At 35.2% G+C, this 20111-nt stretch overlaps 1 protein-coding gene across 3 annotated transcripts; it reads right to left on the reverse strand.

The window, feature by feature from the left end:
• Nucleotides 1–407: 407 nt before the first annotated feature.
• Nucleotides 408–5465, reverse strand: LOC114262039 (uncharacterized). 3 transcript variants are annotated; one of them, XM_028202370.2, is made up of 2 exons: nt 2712–5465; nt 408–1275 (listed from the first exon to the last, which is right to left on the reverse strand). In XM_028202370.2, exons 1-2 carry the CDS (start codon nt 5020–5022, stop codon nt 1235–1237), a joined length of 2352 nt encoding a protein of 783 aa, XP_028058171.1. In that variant the 5' UTR covers nt 5023–5465; the 3' UTR covers nt 408–1234. The 3 variants fall into 3 exon arrangements, with proteins under 3 accessions (XP_028058171.1, XP_028058170.2, XP_028058172.1); XM_028202369.2 differs by lacking the exon at nt 408–1275 and adding an exon at nt 1806–2292 and having other exon boundaries at nt 2712–5410; XM_028202371.2 differs by lacking the exon at nt 408–1275 and having other exon boundaries at nt 2379–5459.
• Between the last annotated feature and the right edge of the window lie 14646 nt (nt 5466–20111).

The following is a 20111-nucleotide window of genomic DNA, read 5'->3' on the forward strand; positions in this document are numbered from 1 at the left end:
GTTGTGTGTAAGTTGAAATGGAGTCCAAAATAGTACAAATTTGAATGACAATAATAGGATTTTGATCAATATACTCATTTAGGGCTTATTCTTGACTAGCTTATATTCAATTATTGAATTTTTAAAAAGTAATCGAATGCACGAGACTCCAACTAAAACAAAATTTGAGAGAGACAATATACACAATCTTAACCCATTTATTATGTGAAAATAATGAGGTAAAAATAGCAGTCGATAACCAAAAAAACTTACCCACTTGCAATTTGAGTAGACAGTGACAAATCATACAAGATCGAGAAACATCAAACTAAATTTTTTTTGTAATGTTTTGAATGGCTAGTTCTTACAGGAGTCTAAACAGGACAACAGATATATTTACACTTTTTTTTTTCCCCTGCAAAATCATATAGGCAATAAAAGTAAAAAGACTTTTTATTCATAACATACAGGAATAGATTTTGACAGAGAATCAAAAATCAAAAATCAAATACAAACCAATAAGCTTTACAACATTTATCTGTGGTATAATAAATATATTAACGGTGAATAATTCATGGATCAAATATGGAAACAAGTAAAAGAACCTCCTCTCCTCCACCATTGCTTGCTTGCTTGCTAGTTTTGGTTCTTCCAAGTCTCAAAGCTATCTGTAACCAGCAATATCCATTCAACTTCGTTGGCGAATCGTTATCAAAGCATCTTCTGTGTTGCTTCATGCCAACAGTCTTCCTCTACTTTGGGTCCTCTCAAAACCCTTTATTTTGCAATCATGTGGAGCATCATCCAATGAGTCTGCATGAACGATACGAGTTTTGGAATGTTTTAAAGAGAAGTTACCCAAAGATGATTTAAATTAAGGGCCCTTTTTATCTCTCCTCTCCATAACAACCAAAACTTGGAAATAGACTTCCACTTCTTTCATGGTGGGGCACCACTCCCTTTAAAAGACACATAAACCACAAGATAGGGATGAGATAACAACAGTGACAACAAGTGCTTCCCCGGCTAGAAGGATATATGCTCTTGGGTCCTTCCGAGGTTGTTGACCCATGTTGCAAATCCTTTTGCTCACTATCAATGAAATGAGTTGGAGCATCGCAACCTCTAGCTTGGCCTCTTTCCAAAAGAAACTTGACAGCAAAAATTACAAATCAAGTTGGTTCTTGGACATTTCTTGCAAAATCCTCTTCAGTCGTGATCTAACAATTTCTATTACTGAACAAACCAAGCATCTTTAGGGAGGCCTCTCCAATCTAATATCTTTGTCAAATGCTTCTGCAATTATTAAAAAAAGTGAGAAAAAGAAAAAAAGAATAGCAAGATATATCAGTTAATCCTTCAGTCTAACTAACAACAAACGATCTATTCAACATTTTAACCATTCTCTCTTATGCCCATTAGTGATGCTTCAAGCACTAATAACAAAAAGGAATAGATGAGTCAAAAAGGCTCAGTAGATCAGTAAAGTATAAACTAAATAAGTAAATATGACAGCTAGAGGTTGTCACAAATGGGAAGAACCTTACCTAGTTTTGGAATATGCTAGTAGTGATATTAAGCTCCATAACTGAACCTAAACCTGAAGTCCATGCAAAATTTGACTCAGATCGTCACTAGACATGGTTGGTAAGGTTTGTGCTCTCCCGTTGCTGATTTTGGGTGTACTGATTCTAGACTTCAAACTCCATCACAATTTAGCTAGAAATTAGACCTCTTTTGAGCAGATAAAGGAACAGATGATAGTGCAAAAGTTTTCATACCAAAAAGAACAAAGATCAACAATCATTCTGCATTGGATCCAATAACACATACAAACAAAAACTGGACACATTGAATCGCGCGCAGACATTTTATCAAGCTCCTAAGGAAGAAACGATTACATGAAAAAAAATAAAACTCAAGAACAGTAGCCAATTATCACATGAACTTACAAATTAAATAGCACTCTTAATGTCCCTCAAAAAACGAAAAAAGAACAGAAAATAGCACTCTTAATGAACAACAGTGAATTTACAATGATGAGAGGCTAATACCTTATTAACTAAACATGGTCTTCAACAAAGCAATACAATCTCAGTGCAGAGTTTTTTCCTTGTACTTTCAGAAGGTGAAGAGTGATATGTATAGGATTAAAGCATGGTTCCAACAATAACTTTAATGTTGAAAAACTCGAATAATGCACAGAATATGTAATTAGGGTCTTGAAGCAAACTGAAAGTCTTGAAAGAAGAGATCCGCAGGAGAGGCAAATCAGTTCTACACAACTGACAAATGCGCAAACCTCATAGAAATCTGATTCAACATTGGAAAATTTGAAATTAAAACCAATGGAGAAATAAAAACCTTCCCTTTCATAAACATTATTCATCCCAAATTACTTAAGGAATCAAAATTTCATAAAATCTTAATGTTTTTACAACTCATGTTTATCATCACAAGCAATAACAGTTTCTTTTCTGCAAACCCATCAAATCAGACTCAGATGGGAGTGAGCAATGCCGTGAACCATGGAGGTCTGAAGTAGTAAATATGCATAATTCAACTTCTACCTGTAACCTTCTCCCTCCCACCCACAGACCCACAATATTCCAAAAAGTGAAAGTAATAAAAAGAATTCAATAAATTCTACAAATCTGACATTCTAAAGGAGAGACAAAATGTTACACTGAAGATGCATCAACAAAAAACATCATGCAGTACATCATCCTCACCGTTTGCCAAGGCGAACAGCTCTGCATCTTTTTCTTCATCAGTAGAAAAATCCCGCCTCTCAAGCTTCGAATGAGCAGCAATAAATATCAATTTCTGAGCCCTGTCCACGCTTACCCTAGAGTGCCCGTGGGCACTAACCCATCTCAAGAAAGACCAATTGCTTTTGAACCCACATGAAGTTGCATGAAGGAAGATGAGCCTCACTGCAACTTTCCCCAATGACTTGAATTGAGTAAGGTAAGTTTCCCACACAAGCCTACTGCTTTGGGGATTGGCAATTTTCATCTTTCCTGTAATGGGGTCTCTCTGCTTCAACTGCACAGCTTGTGCATATACCGGATCGAGCCCTTCAGTTCTCCATTTCATAAGCTCCATTAAAGCAATATGAGCCTCCTCCCTTGACACAAGCCGGGTTATGAGCTTGTCCACATCCTTTTCTTGCTCAGGTGTCAAGCATTTGAAGGGCGGTAGGTACTTCCCACTGGCGTCCCTAATTAGATAAAATGGATCGAGAATAAATGCAGCAGCCCATGCTGCATGATAGTTCTTTCTGAATCGTCTATCAATCACCTTCTCTACAGGTCCTTCAGCAATGTGGAATCTAGAACTCCAATCCTTCACTTTGGCTCTGAGTTCATCCCATAGAGGAATGCATTGCCCAACCAATGGCCTTTCTGTCTCAATTTCCTGAGCCATTCCCTTGATCAGTTTAACCAATGAGTGCACCGCTTCCAATTCATTCCAAAAATGGGGATCCCTCATCATATCCTCAATCTCTCTAGCAATTTGTTCCTCCATGGACACTATCTTGAACGATTCATCGAGCAAGACCAACTGAAGTGCTCGAGCCCAGCTCAGTATGTCCTCCACCATGGTGTGCACAGGTCCAAAGTTTGATTTGTCGTAGTCACGCAAGGGTACTCTTAACAACCCAGCTTGCCCATACTCTTGCAACTGATACTTATGGAAAGCGTTTCGAATTTGAGACTGGTTATTGACAAAATTTGCTAGTTTTAAACAATTCTCAGTCACATTCATGAACAATGGAAGCTCCTTACTCAAGTCCTTAATCAAACTATTGAACCCTTGAAACTGACAAGAAAGATTAACCATCCAATGATGTTGACTCTCTAAACTCTTCAATGCCTTGGCCTTAAACTTGTCTGAAACTATACCTACACATTGATGAACGAGATTCCCACAGATATCCCTGATAGTGTCCCATAAAACCTCCTCTGCATATTTTGAAGGCACAGACCCACTAGTAAACACTGCTCTACGAAACACACTAGTCCCATTGGGAAGATTCACAGCTAAATTCACCAAATTCTCTTCCCCACCATGTCCATAGTTTTTGGGTTTCCATCCATCAGATGAAATTTGAAAGAACATCGCATCTCGAATTCTTACTTCTGACTCTGCCTTTGCTTCCTCATACTTAGCATCTAGTCTACCGCCGATGAAATCTCTCCGCGAAACCGCCGGCAATCCGACCTGGTTAAGAAAAGCTTTGAATTTGGGGTGCTCAAGACTTGAAAATGAGACAGACCCACAAGACTCATAGACCCAATCAGCAAGATAATCAAGTGCTGAATCAATCTGGGTCTTGCTTAGAGTTGGTCCAGCCGACGCTTTTGGACTTTTCAGCTTCTTCACACTGTCTTCCAACATAGCTAAAGCACCCAAATCTTCTTTCCCACCTGACAACATCAAATGCTGTTGCTGACCATAAAAACAACCGCCGCCGCTTCCGCCAGCACTCGCCGTAACAACAGTAGCCACCGACACCGCCGGCGGGTAAGCAAGCTCCACCGAAAACCGGGTCGGATCAACAATAGCAAGCGGAGGAACCTGGTAAGAAGAAGAAGAAGAAGCTCCGCCGCCTCGACCACCGGAAGAAGAGCGTTTGCGGTGGTTAGGATGGTGGTGAGAAGTAGAAGAAGGGGAAGTGAGACCAGGAAGCGAAGTGGGAGAAACAGAGGAAATGGGTTTTGGGGCGGAATTGAAATTCGGGCAAGTCCCTCTCTTGAGATGCTCTGAAGCAGTCCTTGATGGGTTCGAAGCAGAGAAGAGAGCGTCACAAAGAGAACACCTCAATTTCACAGCTTTAGGCAAACCCGTATCGGAATTATGAACCAATATGGGCTCCAGGTGTGCCCAATACCAAGCCCCTTTGCCCTTAATCGCTTTGGTCCGCACCATCACCAACCCTTCGTACCTCTTCTGCACCGCCTTCGCGGCCACCTCGTCGGCCGATGGAGCTGCCGACGAGGACTCCACGGGTTGGGTTGCGGTGTTAGTTGCCGCCATTGTTGCGACAACACGGGTAATTGATGAATGAGAGAGTGTTATAGAGCAAAATGTATGTGAAAAATTCGATTTTTTTCAAGGGTTGGGGGGATTTTGGGGTGAAGGCTGAGGTGTCATCGTTGTTGTTGGAGGGGTTGAAGGGTGGTTAGTGGTTGCATTTAGCGGAGGAAAGAGGCGGCGGCGGCGGCCGGAGGTTGAATCTCCGCCGGGAGGTCCATGGCGGAGTCCGGCGATCTGGTGATTTGGGAAGTTGTGATGTTAAGGATTCTCCAACATGGTTGCGAAACAGGTCGCAATTGGAGAGAGAGAGAGAGAGAGAGAAGAGAGAGGTGAGCAATGAGAAACAAGTTGGGAAGTCAGGAGAGAGAGGGGTTTTGAGAGAGAGAGACAGGGGTCTCTCGTGTAGTTTGTGCTGTTCTAACAGAACTGTGATGTTCACACACACGTTCACTGCGCTTGGGGAACATAATTTAAAGCCATGTTGACGTAATAGTAAGAGTTATTTACCCAATGCCTCTTGAATTATTCATAAATATCATTTTGACCATTAAATTATGAAAGTATACGAAGGGATACTTTGACAACTTGATTAAAAGTTAATTATTAGTTTTTAACATATTTTAGATTATATCATTTATCTATTTTTTAAAAAAATATAAAAAAAATTAACTTTTAACTAATTTTTCAAAATAAACCAAATTAATTTCTTAAATTATTGGTTGTAAATAATTCAAGTCTCTTTTGAGAAGTGACTTATAAGTCATCTTTTTTAACTTTTTAACTTATTTAAGTTACATTACCTTTCTATTTTTTACACTTCTATTTGTAATAAATAAATAAAAACTACACTCTTACTTGACTCTTCACAAAATAGGCCTCAATACAATAATAATAATAATAATAAACAAATAATGTTAAAATGTCGTTATTATTCTAATTCAAAAGTTAGATCTACTTTTTTTTTTAAGTTAGGGTTGGTTTGAAAAGTGTGTTGGCTTTTTGACTTTTTGATTTTTTTTGACTATTTTTGTCTAGGCTAAAAAAACTTGATTTGGGAAGGACTTTTTGACTTTTTTTTGTGAGAGAATAGTGTAATGATTATAAGTTAGATGTGATGTTTTGTTTGTTGTGGCTAAAATAGCCATAAAAAATGACTATTTTAGCCACAAACCATCTTCCCAAACAGACCCTAATGTCGTGATAATAAATTATAATATCTAAGATAATTCTCTCATATATTTTTTAATCATTTAGTCAATCATCTCTTTAAGGCATTATGAGTTTAGAACATAGGTTAAAAAAATGAACTCATATATCATTTTTCTTGCGAAAATACTAAGGATTTGTTTGAAAAGTGGGTTGACTTTTTGATTTTTTTATTATTTTATCCTGTGACTAAAAAGTCTCGTTTTGAGAAGGACTTTTTAAATTTTTTAACTTTTTGTGAGAGAAAAATGGTAATGATTATGAGTTGGATATGATATTTTGTCTTATTGGATTAAAAAATTTATTTTATCTTTTTGCGACTAAAATAATTCCAAACCCAACCCAACTCAACCCAACCCAACCCTTCTTCCCAAACGATGCCTAACTAATCTACAAACAAACGTATTAACTCGATACAATGTTTAGGACATATGTGAAGGGATGGATTTTATAGGTATATCTCACGTTTTAGGTGTTATGTTTGTTGATATACTAATTAAGATTTCTATTATTATTGTAAAAAAAAAAAAGAAGGACAAATTATATTAATAGTTCGTGTATCTTGATCATTGTGTTATTTTAATCCCTATAATCATAATTGACTCAATTTTGATCTTAAATTTGTGATTTTATCTTAATTTAGTCTAATTATTTACAATTGTTAATGTTTTTAATAAAAAAATATGTACATAGGTGACATATGCCATACTTTAAGAGACAAAATTATAAACTTGTTCAATTTAATAAATTAGTTTCAACTAATTCAGTGATAAATTTTTTATCAAAAACAGTAATAGCGTTATCAATTGGACTAAATTGATAGCAAATTTTAAATTAAGGATCAAAATTATATCAATTAAAAATACAAGAATCAAAATGACACAAGATATAAAATGTAAGAACTATCATTATGATTTATCAAAAATAATAATGATGTTAAGGTACTTAATGGAAATATAGAAAATGATATATCATTTTCATTTCATAGTTAAAATGGAAGATGCCCATTATATTATTAACAAACTAAGAGAAAATCATTATAGTCATTAATCTGACTTTTTAGGACCATTAATACCATAGAGTGTAGATGATATCAATCCCAGTAATGTAGTGAAAATGTATTATGTTACCTATGATTGGATTAGTAAAAGTAAAATTATTCATTAAGTCTCATTTATGATATTCTATCAGTCATTGCCATTACAAAGTATATTTTCACCTTTACAGTTTAGTTTTGATGGAATTAGATTAGTAGTTTAGGACATCTTTAATGAGAAACAACAATGATTCATCCCACTAAAAATATCACCACTAATAGCACTAATGCATTAAAAAAGTAAAAAAAAAAAAAAAAAACACAACTCCAAGATCAAAACATCACATCATTAATGGCGGGACCCATGCCACCTAATTAGTGGGAGCACTAATTAGTGCTCCCAAGCATTTTTCAATGAGAAATGCTATAATAGTGTTATCATTATTATAATTTGGTAATGAATAGTATAATCATAACAATGGTACTTCAATAGTCAAATGTCATTTTAGCAAAATCAATATAGAAGCTAGTGTGTTCAAACAACTGGCCAGATGACCGCCGAATCGTCCCAAACACACCAGTTTCTATGTTTAGTTCTATAAAAATGGCAAAAGAGAGGGAGACTTTGCCTGATGAGTTGGCAGTTATGGCAGGTGCCATAACCAACCACTGGAACACACTTTTCTTTTCCTATTGTCACATTATGACAATAACAGCTTCAATGACAAATCATTAGAGATGTTCTTAGTAAATCTCACACAAGTTATATTTGCTTGGAAAAAATAACATTTGGAGGAGTCTCATTGAATTATGAATCATTTCATGAGATTAGCAATTTCATAGATGATGGAATTGCTAATCTAATATCGTATAAAAGACTATTTTGTCTTTATAAAAATAGCAAAATCACATTTTGTATAAATAAAGTTTTTTAATTTCATAAAATTTATCCCCACCAACTAATATCACCATAATATACAAACAAACACAATTTATCTTTATATTTTCCATGAAATACTACAACATTAATAATTTTATTATTCAATTTGATCATACTCATAATTTCTCATATCTCTCCTACTATCTTTAACTATTACCCACTATCGACTACCACCACACCCTCCCATAACTTCCGGTTACTACCACTGATACTCACTGCCGACCATCATCTCTAACAACTTATTAAATATATATTTTTATTTTTAGAACATTTGTGTACACTAAAAACAAATTTATTTTTTTCATTCTTCACTATGTCCTATTTCATACCAATCTTATTTTTTATTTAATTATTGCATCCCAAATTCAAGTTTTGTTAATTTTTAATTTTTTCTTTTACTTGAAAAACTAAACTTACTATATATGTTTTATACACAATATATATAATGTGTATTAATAATGGGTAAACGAGTCTAACAACTTAATCTAACTTAATTTTATGAGATTAAATTATTAATTTTAAACCTTTAGAAAATAGGTTGAACATGTCAAGTTAACAGATCATCAATTTGTTTGGTATAATTTTTTTATAAGTTGAAAGTTAAAAATATATATATTTTTTATACACACTATTAATTTATTTAAATTATTCATACCTAATAAATTGTAAATAAAAACTGCATTAAATAGTCATAAATTGTGTATTGAACTCCCGTGATTGAAAGGTGAAACAAACGCGAGATTAAAGATTGTGGTTTTAGGTACTCTCTTGTTTATTATTTTTTAGTCTTTTCACTTTATTTTTTTTTAATGTTATTGGGGTCTTGTTGTGGGGCTTGTGGGGTGCCATTTTGTTGTTCACTTGTTTGTTTGTTTCTTCCTTTTCCACTCTAAAGATTTTTTTCCCTTAATATTCTACTCATGATATATATATTTGTTTACGTTATACTATATTTTAAAGGATTTATCTATTATAAGTTAATTTTAGCTTTTCTTTTATGCCTTGTTCTTCATGTGGCCTTATTAACAATAAAGACATAGAAGTGGGCAACCTAGGGATTTAATGAATTCTTTTTTTCTTTTATTTTTTCTTTGGGACTGTGTTGACCAAACCCAAGTTTGAGAATTTGCCTTGAAAAGTTTCACCAGATCTATGTGCAATGAATCCTAGGGTTTTCAAAGCCTCTGTAGTAGGTGACATTAACATTCACATCACATGGGTTTAGCAATTGATAGGCTATATTTTGGTCCCTATCATATTTGTATATATATATATATTTTTTGAAAGAATATACAAATAAGATACTTCATATATTTATCATAAAACATAGCTTCTCAGGGATGTTTTAGAAAGTTGATAAAAAGTTAATTTTTAATTTTTTATTAAGTTTTTTGATTTTTTTAGAAGTGATTTGAAAAATTGATAAAAAATTGACTTTTTTGATTTTTGATTTAATATTTTGTAAAAGTATCACGTCACTCGAAAATGACCAAAATATCTTTGATTTTTAATTAGATTTACAATTTTGCCTTTTGGCATGTCAACACTATTTTGAATTAATTAATAATAATTTTTTCAGAGAGTAGTTTGGTAAATGAAGAAGCTGCGTTTTGGGGTCTTCCCAAATGGTGGGTTTTGGCTTTTTGCATGGTGCTGTGTTTTTGTTGTTGCCAAACGCTGCGTTTTCGACTTCTTCCCAAAACGGCACTTAGTACCACACTATAATTTGTAGGAGATTCTATCACAATTATAGCGAGACAGAAGTTCAAATCTCATCACTAGATACTGAAAAATGATTTTAATCTCACCAACTAGTTATGAAGACTCAAACTCAAATTTGAGTAAGAAAATTTAAATTCTTACCACTAAACTAATTATCTATATATATACACCAAATGTTAAAGAAAGTTTTCAATGCATTTGTTTGACATTGAAACTAAAATGAGTGTCTTAAAATCAAATGTAAAGGTTAAAAAATATACTAACTTTAATAGCAAGAATTAAGGTCTCGTTTGGCGAGTGTTTTAGTTTAAAAGTAAAAAAGTTACTAAAAAAATCAAAAAATTTATAACTTATACCAAAACGTCAAAGATTTTATTTTTTTTCTATTTTTTTCATATCTTTTCATAAAAAATTAAAAAATCATTCTAAACATATTAATTTTTTTATCTCATATTTTAATCAAAAAATTAAAAAATTATTAAAATAATCTATTTCTAATCGAGGTCTTACTATGTTTTTTTTAAACCTTAAAAACAATTGTTAATAAGATTCTTTATATTTAATGGGTGTATATATACCTAAAGAATAATGAAATTCGTGGGGAAGAAATTTTGATGTAGAAGTGGTAGATGTGGCAATGCTTGGTTGGGAATTACATGTGTGGGGTCTCAATAACTCTATGAATCAAGAGTTGCCACGCCCATAACTTTTAGACTGAAAGTGGTTTAACTAGTGTTGCCTATAATGCCAACATGTCAATTGATACGAATGCGAAAGTGAAACTGTATAACGCTTTTTTATTTCAAAAATATCACCCCAAAAAAAATTAATTTTTTCATTTAAATACTCAATGTTTGTACTAATTACAAGAGATCAATAAGAAAAATCAATAATTAACTTAACTGGTAATTGTTTTAATTTTTCATCTTTGCACAATTATTATTCTTTTTTGCCGCGGAATAAAATTGTCAACATAATAGAATTATACACATATAACATGTATATTACATTTATGCATACAAAAATTATGACATTGTGTGCACAAAAGTTAAAGATGATTGTAATTAGCAAAAATGGTTGTAAACATTATTTGAGATATGGGCTTTGTTCAACTAATTGTATCTGAACAACTCTGGCGGCTAGTTATAAGAGCTGTTAAAATTAAAATATAGTTATAGTTCTAAAAATGCATCTCCAATTGTCGGTTAAAGCTCTTGTTAAATTAGGCACAAGTTTTACCTATAGTTAAAGGTGTCAGTACAACAATATTGTCCAAAAATACTGTTCATCTTTTTCCTGTTCCCCCCCCCTAACCAAAATTTCAGAATATTTAAGAACTCAACCAATAGAATTTTGAAAACCCGATTGTCCAGGAGTTGATCCATCACTCCTCAAAAAATGTTGGTCCAGTGTTGGTTAAGCTAAAAAATAACAATTTCACCGTTGGAGTAATAACTATTTCACACTGTCCATTACTAAATTATCATTTTAGCTATTTATTTTATCTATTCACCATTGGAGTTGCTCTTACAAGTGATATTACATTATTACCCTTGTTTTATAAACAAGTGTGAAGCAGATATTTGTAGTGTGCACCCTTAAAAATGTATACATTGTAGGAAAGTTAGGATTTTTTGGCATAAAAATTATGAATATTTGTAGCGTATCTTATGCATTTTGTGGTAAAGTTAAAACAATAAATTTATGATATGCACCTTAAAAGTATGATTCGTAAAATTATGCAACTATGTTTTTTGTTATGACATTTTATAGTGAGAAAAGTTATAACTTTTGTGGTTAAAAAAAAATATTTTGCAATTTTGTTACGAAATTTTGGTAAAATTTTATGAAAAAATTATAAAGGACATATTATATACACCATTTTAAGAATACATATAGTAATATCTTCCAAGAATGAAGGTTAGTCAACAATTAGACGAATGCTAGTCAACTATTGTGTGGCCATTTTTAGGGGGAGGGACAAAACATGAACGGACTTATAAAAGGTGTTCACACCAAATTGGGGTGTACACATTATTATATAATTATTATTATTGGTACAAATGAACGCATTTATAATTTTATATTTAAATTTTTGAATAGCTTGATGATTGTGAAAAATTAATTAGTAACAGTTTAATGAAGAAGAAAAATTATACTAACAGTTATTAGATGTGAAAGAGTGATAGATACTGAGCGAAAAGAATACTCTTAAAAAAATAAAAAACGCGACAATATTCACATCAATTCACGTACTAGCTTTATATAATAAAATAAATTACATAAACATAGTACTAAATGTACACAAAAGGTAGAGCAAGTAATACTTTTGTGCCATGAATGGTTTTGTTGCAGAGCATGATCAATGCACGAGAGAGTATCTATACAATTATTAGTGAGAAATTGGGCATCCTATTATTATGGCAAATTAACCTCCTTAGGGGTTTAACATGATCAATTTACATTGCTTTATTTATTTATTTATTTTTATTTATTCATTGCACACACAAGGAAAACAATAATTAAGTTTTATAATAATTATCATAAACAATCTTTTAAGGTTGAACTTAAACTTCTAGTTAGCCAACAATAATTAGGTTTTGTAAGAGTGATCTGTCCCATCTTTACTAGATAGTGATTTGTTATCAATGTTGGTGTAATTCTAATACTATGTCACTTTCCAAAGGCATTATTGTGGCAATTACGCAAATTTATACATAAAAAATTAGATTTTTTTTTTCCTACGCATTTCACCGACATATCAAAATTTTAGTCTACTTCTAAGCTCAAACTCAAACTTAAGCATCCTATAAATTTTTTTGATGATTATTTTATATATTTTTTACACCATTCATTAAGTAAATCTCCTTAAGAACATTTTACAAAATCCAATATCACTTGACAAGGAGATAAAAGAAATATTAAGTGTAACAGCTTAATCTGTGATTGTAGGCATCTCATGAAGTAGTTAAGAGTGCAGGAAGGCAAACGCTTGCGCGGATGCACTGGGAAATGAAGGAAGCCAAAGAGATGAAGGATTTTATCTATTAGTTTCTTTTCTTAATTATCTTGTAAGACATCTTAATGAGGATGCCCAAGGGGTAGTCTACCCAGAATTTTGTTTATTTCTGCTTAATATATGCATTTCTTGTTTTCACCAAAAATAAAAATAAATAAATAAATTAAGTGTGCCCTACGCCCATGACTCTCAGAAAAAATAATAAATGGTGCAAACTTGTCAACATTAATGAACTGATATTAATCAATTTTCAAAATTTGCCATTTGTCAATTGTATGCTGAACTGTCATTCACCACCTTAAAAAAAAAAAAAAAAAAAAAAAAAAAAAAAAAAAAAATCATTTTTTTCCTTTAATTTTTGATGCTGTATCCAATTGATAACATCCATAAACAAATTAGATACTAATAAGGAACAAAACGGTCCATTCAAAAAGGAATGGATCATTTCATATTGAATGCTGATCTTAATCATTATTAGAAGAGTAAATAAATTATTTTATCCATTGATATTAGTTAATTTTTAAAAAGAAGTTATCAATTAAATTAAATTGACCCAATATAAAATAATAATAATAATATAAGATATAAAGGCTTATTTTGAGAAGATGGTGAAAAGTGATTTTTTGGTTTTTAACCAAGCTTTTGGTGATTTGGAAAGTTGGTAAAAAGTTATTTTTGGCTTTTTTTATTAATATTTGTTTATGATGTCAAATCACAATAAAATGACTAAACTACCTCTATTAATTTAAAATATTTATAACTTCACTCATGTAGTACATTTTGACTCATGAGAGATAGAATTATAATTCCACCAATAACTAAAAACCAACTTCCCAAATGAAAAAAAAATGTAAAAAAATCAACTTTTAGCTTTTGTTACAAATCAAAAAAAGTGACTAAAAGCCAACTTCTCAAAATAGCCCAACATACAAGAACTATAAGTATAATTTGAATTATAAAAAATAATAATAATAATAATAATAATAAAATTAAAAAAAAATTGGATTCTTAAATGCAAATGGGATTGGATAGACCATATATACATATATAATAGATATATTCACACCACATCATAAGGGAAACCTTAAACTTTCGGAAATCTAAGATTAAATGCTCTATCAGTTTTGTCATTGTCATCAGACTTCAGTGTTCTCACTATATAGGATTTCTCAATCTGTTACCCTTACACAGCTTTAACTTAAATACCTTTGTCCCATCCTCTCTCTCTCTCTCTCTCTCTCTCTCTCTCTACATATATGAGACATGTATTCCTTATTCATCTATTTCAATTGCTTCTTTTTCTTTTCTTTTTTTCATTTTTCTTCTCTTAGCATATTTAAGGGTCTGTTTGGATGATGGGGATTGATCACATATGATATATCAAATCTTCCAAATCTTTGGCAAAGAAATTTACTCAGGCAAGGAAAGTTTGTGTTTGTCTTGATTAATAATCAATATGGGTTTAGGAATTTAACTATATAGCTAGTTTTAGTTGTAGTTGTTACCAAACATCTGATATATCAAAAATGAGATATAACTATTGCATCAGCAAATGACTATTATCGGTTTAGGCTCCTGAATAATTTATATGAATTTGAAAATATTTCTTCAGAATTGAATTAAAAGAAAATAAAAATACAAATGATTTATTTATTCATTAATTGTTCAATTTATAAATAAAAAAAATGTTATGTATAAAAATAAGGAGAAATTAAGTGCATGTTTCCAAAATAATTTTCAAATTAGTGGTAAATCTTACCAATTTTAATAATTTGAAATTATAACCTTTTCCATGATTTTGTAATTTTTTTTAGTCTTACCACTAATTTTTAATTTTCCCAAAAATAATTTTCTTTACCATGATGCATAAATTAAATGGGCGCTTACCAGTCAGGCCTATTGATTAGACTTATTAATCTACAGGTCCTAACTGATAAATTTATCACTATAAAAACAAGAGATTGATAAATTTATCACTATAAATTTATAAATTTATCAATAGGACTTAATGGGTAATAAGTCTCAAAAGTAGAACCTACTAGTAATTTTTCCTAAATTAAATAAAACCAAATGAAATCTTATATTTCAATCAAGTGAAATCGGTTATATGAATTATTTTTTGCATTTCACATATGAAAAAGTAATATACTCAGTTAAATTAAATATATTATACCATTTTTACTATCCCGTCTCATGTCAATTTGGGAGTTTCTCTACTAGTATTTTCATTTATAATAAACATATCACTCTTTTTAACTGTTGTTGTTTTACTTGATCAAATCATCTTAGTCAGTTTTCTCTAAATCTAATTTCAATTGGTGGCCTACCATTTTACAAATATATTTATTACTAATTTTGCATTTCCTAATCTTACAATACATTTATTTAAACATCGTTTCTTAATAGCATGATATTTTGTCTCACAAAACATATTTTTCTATTGTGGGGATATATTTTCTAAATACCAACACGTGGCCAAGGTGACGCCGACGTGTCAGCCAAGGTGCCACGTGTCCTAGTTATGATGCTGAGGTTATCTCGGCTAGGCCGAGGTTATCTCCGAAGATATCGGAATCCGAGATAAGCGGATAAGGGACAAGAGTCTTAGAATGATGAAAAACTTTAGCATGGATAAGGATAAAACTCTTAGGGAGTTTATCTTTATCTCTTGAAGAGTTCAGAATAAGCACTGAGCAAGAATCCATTGAAGCTAGGCTTCTAATGGGACAAGGATTGAGTTAACTATAAAAGAGAGGCACCCCTGATAGGTCTAAGGTACGCAATTTATACTCTGAACAGTGAGTTTAGCACTATTGATTATCTTTGAGAGATATATTGACTTGATCGTCGGAGTGCTCCCGGGTGGACGAACCACCGCCGGAATCTTCTCTTTCTGTTGCAGGTCAGCCAGGTGTCATCTATTCTGCCAGTACTCTCCAGTTGAATAACTAAGTTGGCAGTGTGATCGAAAAATCACTCACACAATTTGGTACCGTCTGTGGGAAAGAAAGGAGAATAGATGGCCAGTGACGGACAAAAGGAGAAGATTGGGGACGACACTCCTGCTGGGAGTGGCAGACCTGTCGACCTTGATGTCGAAAAAGACAACCGCTACACAGAAACTCGTGACCAAAATCACAGCAGGAAAGACGTCGGCCAGGACGGCGGTGTACCAAAGAAACCAGAACAAAGCAGGTATTATAACGAAGACGACCTCCAAGTGTGGAAAGATAGATGCCTTCGAAGGGACGAAGAAGTAAAAGAGATGGTGAACAAATTGGCAGACCTGCAATCGGTCGTCAATTTTTTGATGCAAAACAATGTCATGCAGCCACTGTTCCTGCTGCAAGGCACGCCGATTCCAGCAGCCAATGCACAGAAAGGAGGGCAGAAACCAATCCCAGAAATCCCCCAGCACCCCAGGAGTGAAAAACACTCTCATCGGCTTTCAAAGGAGGTCGGACGAGGAGAGTCAAGGAGAGAAGAGTCGCGGAGAACGCATCGCGCCAAAGAGGCAGACCCCAAAGAACATTGGCATGTTCAGGGGCAGGCGCTCTGCTTCGACACAACTCACGGAGAAAGATAAAAAAGGACACACCATGAAGCTGAGAGTAGTATGTCGAAAAAACTGAAGTCAGGAGATAGCCGAGCTCCTGGACGGAGCAAAGAAGACTTTAGAGATTACCTCAAGAGGAAGCAGCAGAATGCCGATGCTGAGGTAACTTCCCCTGAAAAGCCGAGAACACCATTCTCAGTGGAGTTAGACAAATTTGAGGCTTCGAAGAGATTCAGTATACCCAAATATACAATGGTAAGTCAGAACCCAACTTCCACGTTGGATTATACTTGAACTCAATGGCATTGTATAGTGGGAACGAGTCGTTACTCTGCAAAGTGTTCCCCTCATCTTTTGGGGAGATTGCATCAAATTGGTTCCACAAACTACCAAAGGGAAGTGTGAAGACCTGAGAAGGCCTGGCCGAGATGTTTATGGCCAGGTTCGTGACAAACAAGATGCAGCCATTAAGGGTGGATGCATTGATGGCTCTGAAGATAAGTAAGGATGAAGGCCTTAGGGCCTATTCAAAAAGGTACTATGAGGTGTTTAACCGAATACCAGAGTGTAATCAAGAGGTGGCGGTCGTATCTTTCAAGAACTGCCTAAAAGACGACTGTCCACTATGAAAATCTTTGGTAAAGACATTGCCAAAAAGCATGGAAGAGCTCATGGCGAGGATCGAGAAGTATGCCAGAACCGAAGAAGATACATCAGGAACCAAGGAGGCAAAACAAGAAAAGGAAAACGGCTCGCCGAAGAGAGGCTGAGGTAACAACGAATCCAGCAAGCAAGAGATAGAACTGAGGGCAACATAGGCAGTGACAACTGTGTTCCGAATCCCAATTCACAAAGTCCTGAATCAAATTCGGAATCAACCCTATTTCAGAACACCAGCAAAGGCACCAGGAGAATTCATGGGAAGAAACCTTGGCAGGCATTGTGCTTACCATAATGAAAACGGGCATATGACTCAGGGCTGCAGAGCCCTAAAAACACACTTGAAAGACCTGGTGAGGCAAGGCCATCTGAGAGACCTTGTTGATGAGGCCAGAACAAGGGAAGAACAGGTAAGATTGCCTCAGGCGACAGCAGCTCCACCTCCCCTAGCACAGCAACCACAAACAGGAGGATCTCGGGTAATTAATGTAATTCACTCGAAGGTCAACGAAAACGAGATTCGGGGGGAGACCCAGAAGGTAAAACACCTGCAGCATGTCTACCAAGTCGGGGAGAAGAGACATCGGGCAGAGGAGTGCCAAGGACCAGTAGTGTCCTTTTCTGAAGCCGACTTTGAGATGGTGCAGCATCCGCATAATGATGCCTTGATAGTATCCCTCCAGGTTGGGGAATGCCAAGCGCATCTTGATTGACCAAGACAACTCTTGTGACATCATGTACGTCCGATGTTACAAGGAGTTTGGCCTTCACCCAGAAGATATGGAGCAATCCAATAGCCCAATGGTCGGGTTCAATGGAACGCCGACATGGCCACTGGGAACAACCAGCTTGGAGGTGCAGACAGGCACCAGGAAGATAACAACAGAGTTCACTGTAATTTACACACCCTCCCCTTACAACATCATTTTGGGAAGGCCATGGTTGCATGCAATGAGGGCTGTTCCCTCAACTTTGCATCAACTATTGCGGTTCCCAACATAGTATGGGATTGAGGAGGTCAGAGGAGATTAGCTGCAGGCAAAAAATTGCTCCATGGTAGCAATGAAATCCACCTGCAGTATTCAAAAACCAGAGAAGGCAGAGATCGAAGGACGTGGAGGTCCTAGAGGACGTCGGCAAGGAGCCAGCCGAAAAGAGTGAAGAAACACTAAAGAAAATCCTCATCCAGGAGGGGGATGAAGAACGCTTCTTTCTTCTCGGCTCGGACTTAGCCGAAGAAGAAGAAAGAGAGATGGAAGCTTTCTTGAGAGCAAATATTGAGGTGTTTGCTTGGACGCCTTATGAGATGCCTGGCATTGACCCCGAGGTCACTTGCCATAAACTGAATGTTGACAAGTCGGCCAAACCTGTGATCCAACGAGCAAGAAGAGCGATGTTGATACACGTCGAAGCAGTAGAGGAGGAAGTAGACAGACTTCTCGAGGCCAGGGCCATTCGAGAGGTAGATTACTCGACATGGCTATCAAACACAGTAGTAGTGAAGAAAAAGAATGGTAAATGAAGGGTCTGCATAGACTTTACCAGCCTGAACAGAGCCTGTCCCAAAGACAGCTTTCCTCTACCCAAAATTGACCAGCTGGTAGACGCCGCTTCGGGGCATGGAAGGATGAGCTTCCTGGATGCATGCAGGGGGTACCATCAGATAGCCATGTACCCCGCAGATGAAGAGAAGACTGCGTTTATCACCCCAAAAGGTCTGTACTGCTACAGAGTGATGCCTTTTGGGTTGAAAAACGCAGGAGCAACTTACCAAAAACTAGTAACCAAGATGTTCAAACACTTGATTGGCAGAACGGTGGAAGTTTACATCGATGACATGGTCGTAAAGGCCAAGGAACCTAAAGGACATCTGGCCGACCTGAAAGCAGTCTTTAACATCCTTAAAACATATCGACTCCAACTCAATGCAGCAAAGTGTGCATTTGGAGTGGGATCTGGTAAGTTTTTGGGATACCTAGTGACTAGAAGGGGCATTGATGCCAGCCCAAATCAGATTAAGGCCATCCTGGAATTGAAGAGCTCGACGTCAGCAAAACAGGTACAAATGTTGATTGGAAGGGTCGCAACCCTGAATAGGTTCATAAGTAGAAGCTCAGACAAGTGCAAACCTTTCTTCAACTTAGTGAAGAAAGCCACATATTTTTTATGGACAGAAGAATGCGAAGTCGCCCTGGCCGACTTAAAGAAGTATTTGACCACAGCTCCAGTTCTTTCAAATCTAGAACCTGGGGAGGAGTTGCTTTTGTACTTAGCAGTCTCAGAACATGCAGTAAGCGCAGTAGTAATCCGAGAAGAAAAAAGGGAGCAAATGGCTGTTTACTATGTAAGCAAAACCCTGGCCGATGCAGAAACAAGGTATCTACCCTTAGAGAAATTGGCATTGGCTTTAGTAATGGCTTCAAAGAAGCTGAACCATTGCTTCCAGGCCCATAAAATTGTGGTGTTAACTGAACACCCCTTGAAGTCCTTGCTACAACAAGGAGACCTGACAAGAAGAATAGCCATATGGGCAGTTGCCTTGGGCCAGTATGACCTAGAGTACAAACCCAAAATAGCAATCAAAGGCCAAGTTTTGGCCGACTTCGTGGCGGAGTTCACACCAGAATCCATCAAACATCGGGCTCCGTTGAGCCAAGGTGAACGATATCCAAACAAATAAGGAGGAGCCCAGCTAAAGGCGAAAGAACAAAGCAAAGAGGAAAAACTCAGATCGTACAGCATTTACATCGGTGACTCCTTTCGACTGTTTGTTGATGGGAGTTCTAATCGACAGGGAGCGGGAGCAGGAGTAGTACTGGTATCTCCAGATGGGCAGATACTAGAACAGTCGATTCGTTTAGGGTTCAAGGCCTCAAATAATGAAGTAGAATATGAAGCACTCATTGCAGGACTAAAGCTAGCAGCAGTAGTACAAGCGGACGAGGTAATA

This window comes from Camellia sinensis, chromosome 13, assembly GCF_055761805.1.
Source record: "Camellia sinensis isolate YWXY chromosome 13, ASM5576180v1, whole genome shotgun sequence".
Lineage (NCBI taxonomy): Eukaryota > Viridiplantae > Streptophyta > Magnoliopsida > Ericales > Theaceae > Camellia > Camellia sinensis.

Bases quoted from the DNA above. Each gene is read 5' to 3' on its own strand.
- LOC114262039 (XM_028202369.2), bottom strand. From the start codon at position 5,022: ATGGCGGCAACTAACACCGCAACCCAACCCGTGGAGTCCTCGTCGGCA. The intron at 2,293-2,711 runs GTGAGGATGATG...ATGTTGAATCAG, and splicing joins GCTGTTCGCCTTGGCAAACG to ATTTCTATGAGGTTTGCGCA.